General features: G+C 42.3%; 1 protein-coding gene across 2 annotated transcripts in view; it reads right to left on the bottom strand.

Moving 5' to 3' along the window:
• Positions 1-2,518: 2,518 nt before the first annotated feature.
• FLRT2 (fibronectin leucine rich transmembrane protein 2) overlaps positions 2,519-14,462 on the bottom strand; it is a 102,536-nt gene continuing 90,592 nt past the window's right edge. For both annotated transcript variants that reach the window (XM_063117937.1, XM_063117938.1), the window contains exon 2: positions 2,519-7,479. In XM_063117937.1, the coding sequence (XP_062974007.1) occupies positions 5,092-7,068 (1,977 nt within the window). In that variant the 5' untranslated portion in view covers positions 7,069-7,479 and the 3' untranslated portion in view covers positions 2,519-5,091. The remainder of the gene's footprint in view (positions 7,480-14,462) is intronic.

Here is a 14,462-nt window from a genome sequence, read left to right as displayed (position 1 = left end):
GTGTTTGTGTGTGTTGTTGTTGTTGTTGTTGTTGTTTGCCTCATGCACACTGAAAGTGGGGTGGGATCATGTTAAAATGATTCGGTGCGTTTTCTTTTGGTCATATCCTCCTAGGTAGACTGGAATGGGCAGCCTATGTTTATCTGGATAGGGATGCTGATCATTCTGAAGCATTGTTGGTGGTAACAGATGATGCCTGAGGCCTCCCATTGAGGATTTTGTGGCCCCAGTGGAGGGAGAAGGATTGCTTGTGGGGCCATCTCACCTTGCACACCTGGAGTTTTATGGCTCGGGGGATGTGACAGGGGATATCCCTCCCTTTCCACAAATGGGAAAATCCTGAGGGGTGCTGGTTCTAATTGACATCCAGGAGGCAAAGACCATTTCACCTGATTTTATTGACCGGCAAGTGCCAGCATAGTGAAGTAGCCACCCAGGGATCCCCTTTTGCAGATAAAATTTAATAAATGTGGCCCAATTTCTATCCATACAGTTGCATTGTCTCTTTATTGTCTCACCTCCTTCACTCACAACCATCAAATGCTGAGGACAAATAGCAGCAGTTGGGCTTCACCTTCATGCCTTGCTTGGGAGCTTCTGGATTTGGGGCAGGGTGAGTGGGTTGGGAAGCATAATGCTGACTAGATATCTCTGCCTCATCCAGCAAGGCAATTCTTATATTCTTAAATGCAAGTCTTTGTAACAGTGTGGGAAACTGGTGTCCTTCCAGATGTTGTTGAACTCCCTTCAGCACCAGCCAACATGGCCCGTGATGAGGGATAAGCCAAAGACAGAAACCCCACCAGAGATGCCAAAAAAGTCAAAGGCAAAGTAGTACAACAAAGGGTGTTTTTTAATAGATAAACCAAATCCAACTCATTTCAGATCCTTAGGAGACTGAGGGTTACGAAGTAGATGATTTGCCTTACACTGTGAGTCATATTGCCCTGAGGAAGGACCTAAGGGCCCAAAACACCTCAGGTTTGGTTTATCGTATTTTAAAAAAGCACCCTTTGTTCTATCCCTTTGCCCTTTTTGGGGCATCAGGGATGAGGGATGAGGGAAATTGTAGTCTGACAACATCTGGAAGGCCACAGGTTCCCCACCTCTGCTTTGTGGGAAGAAAGCATCCATGTAGCAACTATCTAGGCAAAGGAGCACAGAAATGCATGCAAGCCAGTCTCGAGAGTACCCCATTTACATGGGGGCTGTGGGAGTTTGTTCAGGGAGCCCAACGCTTCTTGTTTAAGAATGAGCTGTAATATCTGCTTTAGGAAAAAAAATCTATGAGATATAATGCTCCCCACCTTTCTTGAGAGAAGGATCTTCTTGAAGAAGACTAAACTACCTCCGCAGAACTAAACCAATTATGGGGAGCAAAGGGGAGAGAGGATAGAAGCTTTAATGGGGGTTAAATATCAGTCAGAATACCTTTTATGTAATGTGTTTAGGATTAGAATGAAAATATATCTTTTGTCAATGACTCATAAATGCATAAATGCTCCCGTTTCAGATGGAAGTGTGTCATTAAGCTAAGGCAGTGTACCATCATGAGGTGCAAGGACTATTAACACAACCACTACACAGAAAGCACTTGTAAATGTGTCCCCAAGTGGCACATTTACTTTCTTGACAGAGAATAGCTGTCCCCAACCTTCCTGGATCCTGCAAAATATGTATAGACTCTGTTTTGTTAGCTGATACCATTGTATGTCTGGGTGTGTTTTCTACAGCATGTTCATAATACGTGAAGAACATAAGTAGAAACCTGCTAGATTTGACCGAAGGCTATCTGGTCCAGCATCCTCTTTTCTACCAGCCAGATGCCTACAGAATGGCCATAAGCAGCAGGGACATGAAGGCAATAGCTCTCTCACACAGTGGTTCTCCAGCAACTGGCATGCTGCCTGATTCTGGAAGTAGCATATAGCTATCGTGATAGCCCAATCATAGGAACATAGGAAGCTGCCTTATATGAAGTCAGGTCATTGGTCCATCTAGCCCAGTATTCTCAACACTGACTGGCAGCTGCTCCCCAGGGTTTCAGGCATGAGTTTTTCCAGTCCTACCTGGAGAGGGTGGGGATCGAACTTGGGACCTTCTGCATGTAAAGCAGATGCTCTACCACTGAGCTGCAGTCCCTCCCCATGGATGCAATCCTCGACGCATGTGTCTAATCCTGTTCTAAAACTATCTTAGTTGGTGACTGTCACCACATCTTGTGGTAGCGAAGTCCCTAGTTTAACTATGCACTGTGAGGAAGTGCTTCCTTTTGTCTGTCCAGAATCTCCCACCATTCAACTTCACTGGATGACCCCAGGTTCTAGTAAAACAAAAAGGGGAGGAAAAACACTTCTCTATCCACTTTTCTCATAGACTATACCTATGTGTCCTATTTCTCGTTCTGGAGATTCATACAGCTACACCATTTAAAAGGAATTTCCCTTTGTCAACAGGCAAACAGCTTGCATAGTCAAAAGACAAAAGAACCACAACACTTTGCATCAAGGTTTCTAGCTAAAATTACACCAGTTCAAACCATACGGCAGCCTTTTATTTAGCAAAGGTTCAGTGACTTCACTATTACAGTAGCCACACAGGTTGCCTAAAATACCTGTTATAGCTGGAGAAAATAGCAAATATACAGAATATAGAATGGAAATCCAAAATGTGGTTATAAAAGGCGTTGGGTGGGGTGGGGGGGAAGGGATGTAATTCCTTAGGAAATGATTGTACTCTGCCATCATACACCAAAGTGCTTATCCATCTCCTCATGGTGGAGGATGAATGTTGTCAAGTTGTTGAAGAAGCTGTGTGCATGGATCAAGTTTTCTAAGAGATTGAGTAAACGAAGAAGCACCCCCTTCCTCAGCTCAACACCTTAAGTAATCCTTCTCAAAAGTGATGTTAGATAGCCTTTACTTAAAGGCCATTTGATTGAGACAACAATGTCTCTGGGCTCTTTTCCATACCAGGAGAGGGTTTTTTTAGCCACTCCCCCAATCAAGATACGTCAAAGAAAGTGATTAATATTTGTGAGGGGTTTGGTGTTGTTGTTGTTGTTTTAAAAAAAAGAAATGTGAATTTGTTTGCTGACTTATCATTGAATGCTCCATTCCCATGAGTTTAGAGATCACATGGATGTGTTTTGAGCATTGGAGTGGGTGGGGATAAGTGAGTTGAATTAGAAAAGAAAAAGAGGGGGAGGGGATGCAAGGCTTGAAGCAAGCAGAAATTTTTAGCTGAGGGTCACATTATATCCTGGGATGTATGTTTCCCTCATGGTGGACATGGAAGCCCTCCCTCCCCAGCAGACGTAAAATACCATGTGATATTCTAAATGTGGTGACAGAACCTGCACACATGAACTCAAGGGGTGTTTCTTCCCCCCAACCATGTGCAGAGTCTACATGCTGGGTGGAAATGTCCATCAGACTACCAATAATAGACCCTTGCATAACATTAAGAGCTGCACCAGGTTTTTCCATAGACAGCTGGTACACCACACCAGAGCTGCTCCTATACAAGCTCTTCTATAATTAAGGAGAAGGTGTTGGTGGCATTTCTTCATTTTAATATAGGCTGTACAGCATACATTCCCCATGTGTCACTTGCAAAGGTACAAAGTTAAACAAAATTCTCAAATGAATGCTGGAAGAAATCAAGACAAAATCAGGAGCATTCTTGTGTCCTTCAAACACCAAACACAAGTATTTTGTTCTACAAAGGTAAGTGAGACTGTCAAAAGATGCAGAATGGACTTATGGTAAAACAAGCCCCACAGATCCTATTAATTTTTTTGAACCAGATATTCTTTTTCTTGACACATATCATCTTCTGCGCAACTAAAACTTATTTTAGACATGATGGATTTATCTCCCCAGAAAACTTCAGAACACTTTATACAGGGGTTTATTTACTTTAATGCCCACAGGGTTCACTTTCTCTCTCATGGAGAAGGTGTGACTAACATAGGCGTGACTAACATAGCCATGGATAGATATGAAACTGAGAAATAGCAAAGGGAATATTTTCATTGACTTTGGCGTATTTTTTTATTCTACTTTTCAGTGGTTAGTGTGTAGATATTGCTTTCTACTCCAGCCAATGTATCAGATCTGTTTGGATTGTTTGTGGAATGAGTGACATTCATTACCTTTATGGGTAAATGTAGTTAGGCTTGCTGGGGATAATGGGAGTTGTAGTTTAGCACATCTGGAGTGCACCCAGCTGGGAAATACTAGATTAAACTAAATACGCTTCAGGGGGAAAAAGAACTGCATGTAGACGAAGAATTCTGAGAAATCTGGTCAGAAATATTCTTAAATGACCTGATTTTGATGCAAATATAAAAGTAAATGAGTATTTTGCCTTGGATATTTCCATCCCACTTTTTTTGAGGAAACATAAATGTGTGAGAAGTATCTTGAACAATGTTAATATGTGGTGGAAATTCATAGTGTTTAACAGAAGGAAGGACCTAATGTTTCCTTTCAAATGGAACCAAGAAATCCCAAGATAGGTAGAAGTGACCAATGAAGTTTTAACATGAGTTACTCCAATTTTACAAACCACAGAGGTGGCAAATTTGTATCCCTCCTGCCTTTTGCTCTGGCTTAGGCATTTCTAGTGATTCCTTTTTTAACACAAACTTATCTAGTGGATAAGCTGTAAACTAGTGGAAGATGTATGAGCCAGTATCCCCCAAAAGAGCTCCAAAATCAAAATGGTTCATGTTTGAAGAATGTGGCGTTCTTTCCTTTGCCATGGCATTGGGTTCTTATTGTATGACCCTGTACAGTACTTCAGCAATATATTTTTTTTAAAGATTTAAAAAGCAAAAAGTTACAAAACCGTTTGCAATTAACTTGAAATAGAAAAGATAGCACTTTTTTTTAAATCCCATTATATAGTACACCATATAAATTACAGAGTATTCAAATGCACAAACGCATCTGTGTAACATTTATCAAATGTAATTTTGTTTTATTTTGTTTGTGTGTGTGTGTGTGTGTGTGTGAAGGTTTAGTTTGCTTCTGCCCTCTGAGTTTTTGCTCCTGGTTGTAGGTGTCTTGCCACAGCCCTTCACTATCACGTATGACAATGTTCTAGGTCTGAGACACTGCTGTTGCAATACCGCATATTGTTGGGGATGTGGCAGTCTGTGTAGTTAACACCCCCATTTGGGGTATAAATGGGCTGCAGTCTGAAATCTCCTTTAAGGAGCTGATCATTATTTAAGGAGACGATCTGAAAGCTGGTTTCTGTCATCTCCAGGATGGAGTTGTCCTTCTTGGTCCCCGCCTCGCAGTAGTCATCTTTCCGTCGGCCCCGGTTGTATTTCCACTTCTGTGAAGTGTAGCGCCCCTTTTTGTGCATGTGCCAGCAGAAGACGCTCAGCAGAACCACCAGCACAAATACCACTGCCCCCCCGATCAGGCTTGCCAACAGAAACGGGGAGTCAATGTTATGAGACGTGGTCTGCTCATGGCTGGAAGCTGTGTTACTTATTAAGGAAGCCTTGGTGGTGCCTTCAGAACAGACAGTGTCCTCACCAACTCGGTAGTTATTAAAATCATCCAAGGGCACCAAGCAAATCCGGTACGTCGATTTGGGTGCTAAGCTGGTCAAGCTGATGTTTTGCTTCTTGTCACTAACTATCCGTTCCTGAATAATGCCTCCTTCCAGACTGTGACCCATTTTAACCCAGGTAAGTTTGTATGCCATCACATTAAAGGGGGAATGCCAGCTGACTTGGATGCAAGTGTCATTCACAATGTGGATAAACAGCTGAAACCGTTCGAAAAAGGGAGGGGTCGCTTTTTCTCCATCGTTCCTCTCAGGCACAGTGGGGAGTGTGGCTGCAGTGGGGGTAGGATGAGTGGATCTGTTATCTGGGGTAAAGTATGATGAAGTAGGGATCAATGTGGTTGGCACTGATGTTGTGGGAGTTGGGGTAACAAATGACAGATCAGGGGTGGTTGTGGGGCATGACAATATATTCATGTTGAGTTCCCTGACAGCCATACCTCGGACGGGTTCTGGTCCCTGACACATGAAACCTCGAACATTGATGGAGGAAGGAATTGACTTGAGCCATTCAGTGACCCACTTAATACTACAATCACACAGCCAGGGATTATTCCTTGCTGTGAGTTGCTTCAGGTTGTGTAGGTTGTCAAAGACACCTTTGGACAGCATCCGAAGCTGATTGTTGGAAATATCAAGTCGCTCCAGCTCGTGGAGGTTGGAAAAGGCTGAAAGTGGTATGTGTGATATCTGGTTGTCCTGTAGATAAAGCCTAAGTAGGTTTGTACCTGGAAGATCAGGGGGAGGGTATGTTAGTGAATTCCGTACTATAGAGAATTCCTTGAGTTTGGAGAGGTGGCTGAAGGTGCCATTTGCGATGCCTTTATTAGTAAGGAGGTTGCCATCCACTATGAGACGTTCCAAGCTTGTGAGATTCTGGAAGGCCATGTCTGATATGATGGCAATTCGGTTTTCATCAACTCGTAGTTCTTGTAAGTCCACTGGAAGGCCAACTGGTACACTGCTTAAGTGATTCTTGGACAAGAATAAAAGCTTGAGGCTAACAGCTTCCCGGAATGCTCCATCCTCAACCCCTACGGTAGAGATAGAGTTGTCGTCCAAGTGCAACTCTTCCAGTTTCAAGAGCTGTGCCAGAGCAGCTCGAGAAATGGTCTGGATATTGTTTTCCTGCAGGTGGAGAACCCTGACATTCTTGGGCAGATTCATGGGGAACTCATCCAGCTGGTTGCCATACAGGTAGACTGTGTGCACAGACTGGACATTGTGCAGCTCTGCAGGAAACCCAGCATTATTAATTTGGTTATTGTGGAGGTAGAGTACGGTTACACCCTCCGGTATTCCAAGAGGCACTGAGGTCAAGCTTCGTTCGTTACAATAGACAAAGTTTCGGTCACAGCGGCACACACTTGGACAGGCCAAAGCTTTGGAGAACTGCATGTAGAGCCCCAGGGAAAACACAAGCCATGATTTAAAGAAAACAACCCTGTCCATGGGCCACATTCTAGTCCACGGGCCCATTTCTAACTGAAGAAACAAATACCAGGGAGGAAAAATGCTAGCAAAAAAAGAAATAAAATGAAAATAGATGTTGTATTTGTGTCCGGCGCACAGGCGAGAGGTAAAGTCCTGGAGGCTAAATGCAAACTAATCCTTTTATAATTGGACTGCCTCCCACTCTGGCTAGGAAAGTTGTTGTCTTATTAGCCAGGCTTGCACACTTCGTTGTCCCTCTCCATGTATGCTGAATGAAAAGGTAACTGTGTCCTGTACAGGTGGCCAACAGGCAACGTAAGGTATCAAATGTTGACAGGAGACAGGATGATGGCTGGATTAGTTCTTCCTTTCAATGCAGTGTTAGTGGTGACAGTGCACTCAGCTTCCTTCAGTCTGCAAGACATTCATTTCAGCTTGAGGCTGGATTTGAGAAATCTGTTAAGAGAGAAAAGGGAAAATAAATAATGTGGCATTGCTAACTGACAAACTTCCTGTGCACAGAAATTCATTAACTTTGTGAAATGGTAACATAAATAATCCAGACTGCTCTCTCTTTCCTTCAGCTTCTATAGCCAAGTACAAAAATCAGCAGGGAAAGCAAGATGGATAATTGGTTCCCATGCTGCTGATATGGCAATAGCCACAATTTAAGCTGAGGTGGGAGTCTTAGGCTGTACACTGTATGTCTACTCAGAGGTAGGAAGGTCAAGGCTCTACAGGACAAGGCTCAGAAGGGGGTAGGACTAAATCACGCAGCAATAGCAGCAGCTGCTGCAGCAGCATCTAGCTACATTCCCTTGCCTCTCTGCCCTGCAGGGAAAAGCTCTTATTGATAAGTGTATTTCCCTGTTAAGCTGTGAGAAAGGAAATATTTTTCAGTGCTGAGCAGGAAAAGACACTTATCTCTGCTCAGCTCCTGTTTGGAGATCAGAGCTTTTCTCTCCATTGCAGAGGGGTCTGGGCAAGTAGAAGAATTGGCTGGGCCAGACGAGAGACTTCTGTGGGGCTTATTTGCACTGTAAGCTGGAGGTTCCCTATCCTTGCTGTACCATTGAGTGGTAGAAGCTGGTGACAATGCATCTCCCATTTTATTTTGAAGTCTGCATGAAAGTTTGTATTCATTTGTGTGTGTATTTCTCCTAATATATGCATTTTTGTCTGTAATTTGGCCTAATATACACTTTGCTTTTTTGCAAGTACTTTTTGCAATATAATTCATTTCTGATTGTTATTTTCAGTTATAGATGCATTTTCCTGCAATTTCCCCTAATATACACATTTTTGTATGCATTTTTGATTGGAGAACTCCACTGCAAAATTAGGGTTTTGAAGGACGACTGAGTTTTGGTTCACATATCAGTTTGAAAATGCAAAATGGGTAAACTGACATTAAAATGCAAATTAAACAACTTTCTCCTCCATCCCTAGAATTAAGAGCAGGAAATAAAGGTGTGGGAAAGTCAGCTGGGAAGGGATGTGGACAGCTGTAGCTCCATTTCAGACATGATCCCACCATTTTGTAGGTGCTTGGTTAAAAAGAATATAACTCCACATGTAACAGTTTGACTGCTGACGGAGACAGGATGAACACAACTGCGATCTTGTAAAAAAAAATCTATAAGGTTTTTGAATGTATAATCACTTAGAAAAGTAATTCATTTCGTTGTACAGCTCCTGATGAAGGATCCACAAGATCCAAAACGTTGAGTGTTGTACAAGTTTGGTTTAAAGTTTTTAGAACATTTTTTTATATTTCGTATAGAAAAATAAAGAAACCTTTTTGACATTTCATAGCACCAGAGCTAGTTGCCTCTTTTTCCTATAGCTTCTGAGGTCGGTAAAATGAGTACCCAGTTAGCTGGGGGAAAGGTAATCACGGCCAGGGAAGGCAACGGCAAACCACCCCGCTATAAGGCCTGCCAAGAAAACGTCAGCGAAAGCTGGCGTCCCTCCAAGAGTCAGTAATGACTCAGTGCTTGCATGAGATGTTCCTTTCCTTTCTGTTAGAATACAAACCAATGACTGCACTCTTACACACAGGATGTTTACAACCCACTGAAGTGATCGCCACATAACAACAACATCAAGAGACACATTCCAGGAGCTAAACAGGGCTTGGGCCATTTCTACATCTGCCATTTTTTCACGGGATCGTCCCAGGAACATCCCTGTGCATCCAAATGACACGCAAGGGATCCCAGGAGCAGGCAGGGACGATCCCTCCATTTGCCTGGAATAATCACTGTGATGCAGATGAGAATACACATGCAGATGAGCGACCACATCAGTAATCCATGGAAGGTTGCCTATGAATGCAGATTTTGCCTGCTAAACCGAGGAAAAATCTTCACGTCTTGTCTTTTTAAAATATTGAAATTTCCTATCTTACTAAGGTGTTAAGGAAAAATAGTCACGATTCTGCCTCACTAGATTTCTTTTGCGGGGGTGGTGAGTCTGCAAGAATGAACTTACAAATGTATATGTCACTAGATAGATGCGCAAGCAATCCTCACACTTGACAATCTTCATGAAGTTTTCATGCTTTTTTACTACACCAACATGCTTTTCCTGTAGTTGAATCCATAATATTTGATGCATTCCTTGATATTTTTCTCTCCCTCTGGTGTTATTCATTATTTAAATTTAAAACTGAAATATTTAGTCCCTTAAAGCAGGCTGGGACGACACTGCTTATGAAAGATCTCACCATTTATGATTAATTTGTATTTTCTAGTGAGAATGCTTCTATTACTTTCATTTCCAATACATTCATTTTAAACGACGACATTAGTTGATCCTATGGTAACTTACTCAGTAGACAAAAACACTGAGAGAAGTGTTGCACACATTAATCTTCCACAGCTTCTCTCTGACTTGCAGGCAAGTCGCAGCTGTCAGGAGTTTACCCAAAATGCATCTTTTGAAAAAAAACAATGCCGACGTTATCTAGCAAAATAAACTGATCTAGCCTACTTTGTTTTCTTTTTATTGTTTAGTTGAAATGGGTGGCATCTGCCTTTTAGCACAGTGTAAAAGGCTAGGTGTGAATACAGAGCCAAAAAGAAATCTGACGGCATATATCTTTCTTGTGTACGATGCACAATAGATACTGAAAAACTGCCCTTGACGTTTTGCATGGATTTGGAATTTCATTCGGTGTCATTAGGAAAGCAAACGTTAGAGCTCTATAGAAGGATACCTTCTATGTAAGGAGTGCGGGGCTTATTTAGAAAGTTCATCAAATACCAACCTCTATGTGGGGCTGCCATTAAGACTGCTCCAGAAGCTGGAGCTAGTGCAGAACACAGCAGCTTAACTGTTGTCAGGATCTGCCCCTATTCAGCGTGTAACTACATTGCTGAGGGAACTGCACTTGCTCCTATTTGCTACCAGGCCAGGTTTAAGGGGAGCGCCTTCTCCCTTATCAACCTGCCTGATCAATGAGGTCATCAGAGGGCATGCTCCTGGTAGTTCCACATGGACCTATAGCCTGATTGGAGTCCACCAGAAGAAGAGCCTTCAACGTCATGGCCCCCTTTCTGCAGAAGTCCCTGCCCATGGAGGCCAATATTCCGGCATCTTATTCCAGGAACCATTCGTTGAATGACAGCCAAAGTTTTTATTGGCATTACTTTTTTTTTTAGCATAATGTGTTTTAATTTTTGTATCTTTTACTATTTAATACTTATGTTCACTGCTCTGGAATCTGTTTCAGATATGGAACGATATACAAATTTTGTAAATAAATAAATAATTAAACACCCACAGTTAGAACAGGTGTAGCCCAAAGGTGTCAACCAGAATAGACTTGCATCCTGTTAGGCACCAAAGTAGAAGAGCCTTTCCCAATCTGGCCCTTCCAGATGTGCTGGACTACAGAACCCATCATCCCAGCCAGCATGGATTGGTGCTGACTAAGAGTGATGGGAACTGTAGTCCAGAACTTCTGGAGTGCACCCAGACAGGGAAGGCTGAAGTAGAACATTTGTTTCTTGCCTAAACCGTGTGTGCAATGCTTCTCTAGAAATGGGGCAGTTTAGCTAATGCACTGCTCAAGGCTTTGCTCCCTTCCCTTCACAGAAGAGGGCCGGTTCCTTTGCAGTTATGTAAGATGATGTGATACTGCGGAGAAACTCTTAACAGGATTACTTGCTAATGCAAGACTCCTGTGACAGTTTATCCTCCTTTAATATGTCTGGGGTTCCTTTCTAAATCATAGCAACCAGATAGTCCATACCATCTTTTTAAAAAATTAAAAAGCATATTAAAAGGAGGCATCTCCTCAGATTAGGACCATAAACCTCACTTTTCCACTATACCTCTCTTCAATCACCATAGCCTTACATTTTTTGTGACCATCTGCTATTAGAAAACCTCCCTCAATCCCATTTTCACCATTTAAAAAAACCAAATTATGCTTGGGCCTATGAAAGCAGTATGAAAGTGGCGTATAAAAGGCAGGAGCCACACTACTGCTTTGTAGCGGTATTGAAGTGCACTGACAACTGTTGGGGGCCATGACACATACCAGATACTGCTTTCATTCCACTTTCATAGTGCTATATCCTGCTTGGTGTGGCTCCTGCCTTTTATTTACTGCTTTCATACTGCTTCATAATGCAATATCCTGCTTGGTGTAGATCAGGCCTGAGTTTCATCCCACCTTTTCCCCAAGGAACTTGGGCTGGAGTACATGGTAATCCCATGTCACCTTTTTATCTTGTCAGAAAAATATCAGGGCACTTAAGCTGAGAAATGGTGACCAGCCCAACAACACCCAAATTATTCCTAGAAACCTTCACAAAGCCCCTTCCCCATAAAGTCCCATCAAAAGTGACCAATCATGTGCTCTCCTCAAGCTTCTATGGGTGTTCAACCATGTCCAGATGCAAGACATCTACCAAGAGGAAATTTCTAGGTTGGAAAAGGGCCAGAGCAAATAGCCATACACCTTGAAGTTCAACTCCTAGATTCTTCAGAATGATCACAAGTGGCAGAAATAGAAATGACCTCTGTTTGGGAGCTCAGGTAGCGGAAACCAGTCCAAGGAAACAAGACTCAGCTAGATAGATGGACTGATGGTTGACTCACTGGAAGACACCTACTTATGTTGAGGATAACAAATTTTGTTTATAGTTATTAAGGTGTTTGCAGCTCCACCCTACATGTTTAAACAAGTCTAAAGTGTGTTAGATGATGCTGACTCAGGAGTGGAATTCTAACTCAAGAAGAAGGCAACCCCCCCCCCCCAGATGATATCACATACTTCCCTCACCATTAAATGTTTTCCTTGCCTGTCTTTCATCAAAGAAAATGGAGCGGTGATTCCAAAATGACGTGGTTCAGAACGGTTCAACATTAGGGACCCAGGCCAAGATGTGAACCAAAAAAAGGCCTATTCAGGCATTCTACTAATAAATGCCCCAAGGTGAGGAAAGGCCTAACCCCACCACACTCTCTCCATCATTGCATTAATCACCCTCTATATCACCCGCTACACAAACCTCTACAACTCCATGGAACACAGATTTTCGAGAGGCAGTTTGGAGGCTGCTATAGTCTATTGTCTAAATATTTATATTGTTTTCTGTAAAATGTTAACTAGTGAGTCTAGACCTTAGGATAATTTGGATCCTGCCTCCTCCCACTCTGAAGGCAGTGAGAGGTGTCCAGTCCTGCAGGGGGAGATCCAACCTCAGATGTTCCCTCCTAGTGCATTTGACTTTCTAATTTTGCAGCTCTAACAAGGATGTTAGCCAAAAGGGGGTTAATTGGGGTCATGTCATAGGTGAATCCCAGAGAGGCTTTAGATCCATGTTCAAAGCCTTCTGAAACCCCAGAAACACCCTCAAAACAGGGAGCTGGGATGAATGGAAATGTGCAAAGACATTAACAATGAAATGTAAGAATGAAACAATGGAAATGGAAAAGTAATGAGGTCATATGCTACTCCTCACTCCCTTCCATCCTGCCAGCAAAGGTACAGCTGGACTTTGGGTTTTTGGTACCTCTAACATCAGAGCAAAATCTCAAAGTTGTGATTGCTCTGTCCAGGTGCAGCAGCATTCAGCTCCATTGGTTATACTAGGTGCATTTGCAATTATAATTTAAATAAAATGAAGGCATTTATACTTCCTTAAAATAATAATAGAACTAACTGTACAATGTTACATGGTGAGTTATATATAATACATTTAGGGTGCAATCCTATGGCTGGAGCACGCTGAGAGTTATAGGACTTTTTTAATCTAGACATGCATAAGATTGCACTCCCGGTTTTCTTAAAAGAGTAAAGTTAAGTTTAGATTGCATATATTTTACTTTCCCCTCCAAAGGACAATGTTTAAGGTTTTTATTACACTTACACACACACACACACACACACACACACACACACACACACACACACATCATGGGGGAAAACCTCTCCTTACCCTGGCTTCAAATTTCTAGAAATGTGACATCTCCAGCTGAAATCCGGGTTAGGTTAACCCACATTATATTATGGGATTAGTTCATCAAGCTGGCTCGCAAAAATACTGCATTCTCCTTGTTCATATCCCACTTGACACAACTTTAATTACACCTGCCTTTCTGCCTCATTACTAATAGAGTTCAGAATTAGAACAGGAATGAGCCAAAGCCATAGGCATGAGACGGAGAAGACAAACGTGATGAATGAGGAAGGGGAACAGAGGAGTGAGTACTGCGGAAATGTGCTGAATGGAAATGGAACCAATAACCAGCACATAGGGCTGTAACATCTATGTGTCCACCGTCAGTCTGATCAATGCTGCCTTGTTTTCCTTTGCAATTACCTCTGCCAACAGTATATTCCTCAGGGCAAGAACTGCATCACCCACCATGCTTATAAATCAAGAGATATATAATGATTCAATGGTGAGAGGGTAAAGGGCTGGGGAAAGTAGCCTGTAACTAATGATAGCTAAGGTCTCTTTCACAGTGTTATGAGACATAGATAATTAGTTAGCCATAGAAAGGCCTAGAAAAAAAATTGGGGAAATGGGGAAAAATTGAGAAGGCACCATCAAAGGTTTTAAGAACTTTAGGGGAAGCCCGTAACTCAGTACTGATTCCATCAAAGCATTTTTGATGGGGACATGGAAAAGGACCTTCTCAATGGCCGCACTCAGGTTTCGGAACTCACGCCAAGAGAGGCTACATTGGACCCTCCGCGTTGCCCTTCTGCTGGTAAGCAAAGGCATTTCTATTCAGGCAAGCCTTTGGCATACAAGCTGGACCGTTGCAGAAGAAGAGTTAATTAGTTTGGGCTGTTTATTACTTTTATTGTTGTGTTTTAATTGTGTTTTTAATTTATTTGTTTTTATGCTATGCTTTAATGAAGATTTTGTTTTTAATCTGGAATTTATTGTCATCTGCCTTGAGCACCATTGAGG

Source organism: Elgaria multicarinata, chromosome 2, assembly GCF_023053635.1.
Source record: "Elgaria multicarinata webbii isolate HBS135686 ecotype San Diego chromosome 2, rElgMul1.1.pri, whole genome shotgun sequence".
NCBI classification, from domain to species: Eukaryota; Metazoa; Chordata; class Lepidosauria; order Squamata; family Anguidae; genus Elgaria; species Elgaria multicarinata.
Note: the sequence above shows the minus strand (reverse complement) of the source record. Positions and strands in the feature narration are given on the sequence as shown.